Genomic DNA, 3285 nt, shown 5'->3' on the forward strand with positions numbered 1-3285 from the left:
CACAACTTACCGGTTCATTCATGTAATGACAATCTGTACAACAATATGAACAAAAACACATGCCATCCTTGTAATTTTATAAAACAAGATCAAATCCGTGTTCAATTATACATTTTTACAAAATAACATCCACATATGACTGATGACCGGTTGTGCCTGAATAATACAAGACAATGGAAAAAAAAGAGGATAATGATTTTTACATCAGTGTCTGAAAGTGTTCATATCAGTGTATTATGACTCCTGGGGCTTCTGCAGCAGCATTCCAACACTGAGCTTTCCCACCATAAGGATACTAGAGAAAGTAGAGAAAATAAACACGTTAAGTACTGTATCATGTACTGTATCATCTACATGCATACCTATGACCTATTCCTGAAATAAAAGAGTTGGTCATCTCAGCTACCTTGCTGCTGCCATCATTCCAGCAGGCATAATCTTCCTGGAGCCGTAGAATCTCTTTCCCATCACACCTGCCAGGGCTCCTGATGTGACTGATACAGGGGGGAAATGACTCAGTACAGTATAGTAGGCCTATTGTAGACCTACTCAATAGGGGACCATCATGCTCTCCCAGAAGCTTGGCTGGTGCGTAAAACCTGCAAATTCAGACTAACCAAATGTGTAATGGGTCCACACTCAAAAAGATGTTGCCCGTCTGTGTATGCTATCCCCGAAGCAGTGAAAATTACAATTGAAAAGTGAAGTAAGCTTTATGTAACATCTTTTTGAGTGCGGACCCATTACATCTTTTGTCTATTGTAAACCTAATCATCATGAGTATCTAGTTTAGCGGTGATCAAAAGTGGTCTGGGCGATGGGAGGCCTGTTGCAAGTATAACCGATGTGAAATGGCTAGCTAGTTAGCGTGTTTCAGTCGGTGACGTCACTCGCTCTGAGACCTGAAGTAGTTGTTCCCTTTGCTCTGCAAGGGCCACGGGTTTTGTGGCGAGATGGGTAACGATGCTTCATGGGTGTCAGTTGTCGATGTGTGCAGAGGGTCCCTGGTTCGAGCCCAGGTAGGGGAGAGGGAACGAAGCTATACTGTTACATTGGTGGTGTGACTCAGATCACTGGTTGCTGTGCAAAAGGAGGTTAAAGGGTGGTGAGCGCTAATAGCATTTCAATCGGGTGACATCACTAGCTCTGAGACCTGAAGTAGTTGTTCCCTTTGCTCTGCAAGTGTCATGGCTTTTGTGGCGCGATGGGTAACTGTTGTCGGTGTGTGCAGAGTGTCCCTGGTTCGGGGTGAGGAAAGGGAGCTATACTGTTACACAAGCATGCTTTCACATTCATAAAACAGTAAGGGCCAACACCTAAGTTCACCAACCTAGTGACACCCAAATATTTTTGGGATCTTGTGATATCTGGTAGGCACCAACCCCAGCTAGGCCCCCAAATAGAAGACCTGCTGCCAAAGAGGGGACACTGCCTGGAGACACAAAAAGAAGTACAGGGCAAGCACAAGAGTAGAAATATGATAGAATAAATAAACTCATCTGTAAATGGCTACATAACTATATAATTGAGTAAACCCAGATGGCACAATAATAAACATACCTGCTTTGACATAGCCCATCGCTCCCCCGGATGCAATGAGGGCTGCATACCCATATCCAGCCCAATCAGTCATCTAGATTAGAACACATAACGAAGTAATGAGGGAGAACGTTACTATCGCCATTCCCCACACACCCACTGCAGAACAATTGGCAGTGGGCACGTGCAGACGATACAAATGTAGCAAATTAGTAATAGAAGATTAAACGATAATTTTGTTGCGCTGTGCCTGTCATTTTTTTACATAGTTGCAAAACACATAAATGACTGTACATACAGTATGAATGTAGTAAAAAAAACTAAACGTGGGCAAATAAATGGTATCTGCAGCTAAACTGTTCTTCCATACAATAGCCTATCCTAGTTTAGCTGAATTCCTCAGGGGAACACCGTGGTTCATTTTCCCAACGTTGATCACATATTTGACTTTCTTCGGTACATTTTGTGTGTCGGTTGGGTAACTAGTAGGCTAAGCCAGTCCCACAAGAGTAAGTCAGAGCAACATATCCTAGCATCAATGTTACGAGAGCAGTACACCACAGTAGCCTACATGCATACTAGAATCTCGACTAGCATGTATGTTTGCTACCAATATTAATGTATATGCAGATACGTTATCAAACTCTGAAAACATTTGGATACTAAAACACTCGTTTGTGTACAACCTTGCTGCTTTCGATACGTCCTTTACCGCTGCTTCGTAGTGACAACCGAGCCACCAATGATGGCGCACACACAACGTAAATCGTAGCAATGACGCATTGCCAAATAACTGATGGGAAGTGAAGTTTTTCTCAACATGGAAACCAGTATATCATCAACTGTCTGGCACACAAACTAGAACTCGTATCCCATTTAACCAAACCCAAAACTTTTTAAACGTGACAACAGATAATTATAGAGGCCTCTGGTTGCCAAAAGGCCGATTTAGCATGGGCAGCGCTATTGAGGGCATCCACCATGCTTCCGCCATTTTAAAGTAGTCAACTGGGTGAAGATTCCTGTGGGTTGTAGCCTCAATGGAGCTGCCCATGCTGTCACAGCCGCTATAATGGCACAGATATAAAGATGATGCTGCGTTCACATGCTAGTCGGAACTAGGAAACGCTGAAATCTACAACTTGCAAACTGGTTGTAGTTATACACGTGCCACGTTCAAGTGGATAGCAAGTCGAACATTTCTGAGTCCCGACTAGCATGTGAACGTAGCATAAGTCCTCTTCTATCTCTATGACTGACACCCTTTCAAAATGGGAGCGTTTTAGTTGTAAAGGCTAAAGCAACCGATGGTAGATGAATGTGGAGGAGTGAAGTCGGGGGAGGTTTTCCAACAGCAAGGCTCAGATCCAACATGGCAGTGTTGCCATTGTTGATAAAGGTTTTTATTTATAATGTCGAAATAAACATGTCTCCAACCCCCATATCACACACTCACAAACTGAAATCATGCAATATGTGTGTGCATTGTACAATCAATTAGTGAGAGAACCTCAAACATCACATTCATTTCTAGGCCTACATTTATGAAAAGTAATACATTCATTACATAGCATTGTTAAATACAAGTGGTGGGCCTAATGTGTCACAATACATTCACTGAAAATAAGGTTCCACATAAACCTTTACTATCAGTTGTTTTTCATCAATTAATTACAGTCCTTTCATTGTAGGGTTTCACAATTCATTGTAGACTTTTAACAGAGCTCGTGTGACTTTAATGCTATT

The 3285-nt window shown here is 42.3% G+C and overlaps 1 protein-coding gene across 1 annotated transcript; it reads right to left on the reverse strand.

Annotated features, from left to right (window-relative positions):
• Positions 1–60: 60 nt before the first annotated feature.
• On the reverse strand, positions 61–2523 carry tmem14ca (transmembrane protein 14Ca). The gene is made up of 5 exons (XM_046355817.1): positions 2226–2523; positions 1561–1633; positions 1331–1432; positions 407–494; positions 61–295 (listed from the first exon to the last, which is right to left on the reverse strand). The coding sequence occupies exons 2-5, from the start codon at positions 1631–1633 to the stop codon at positions 235–237; spliced, it is 324 nt and encodes a 107-aa protein (XP_046211773.1). The 5' UTR covers positions 2226–2523; the 3' UTR covers positions 61–234.
• Positions 2524–3285: the final 762 nt, after the last annotated feature.

Source organism: Oncorhynchus gorbuscha, linkage group LG07, assembly GCF_021184085.1.
Source record: "Oncorhynchus gorbuscha isolate QuinsamMale2020 ecotype Even-year linkage group LG07, OgorEven_v1.0, whole genome shotgun sequence".
NCBI lineage: Eukaryota > Metazoa > Chordata > Actinopteri > Salmoniformes > Salmonidae > Oncorhynchus > Oncorhynchus gorbuscha.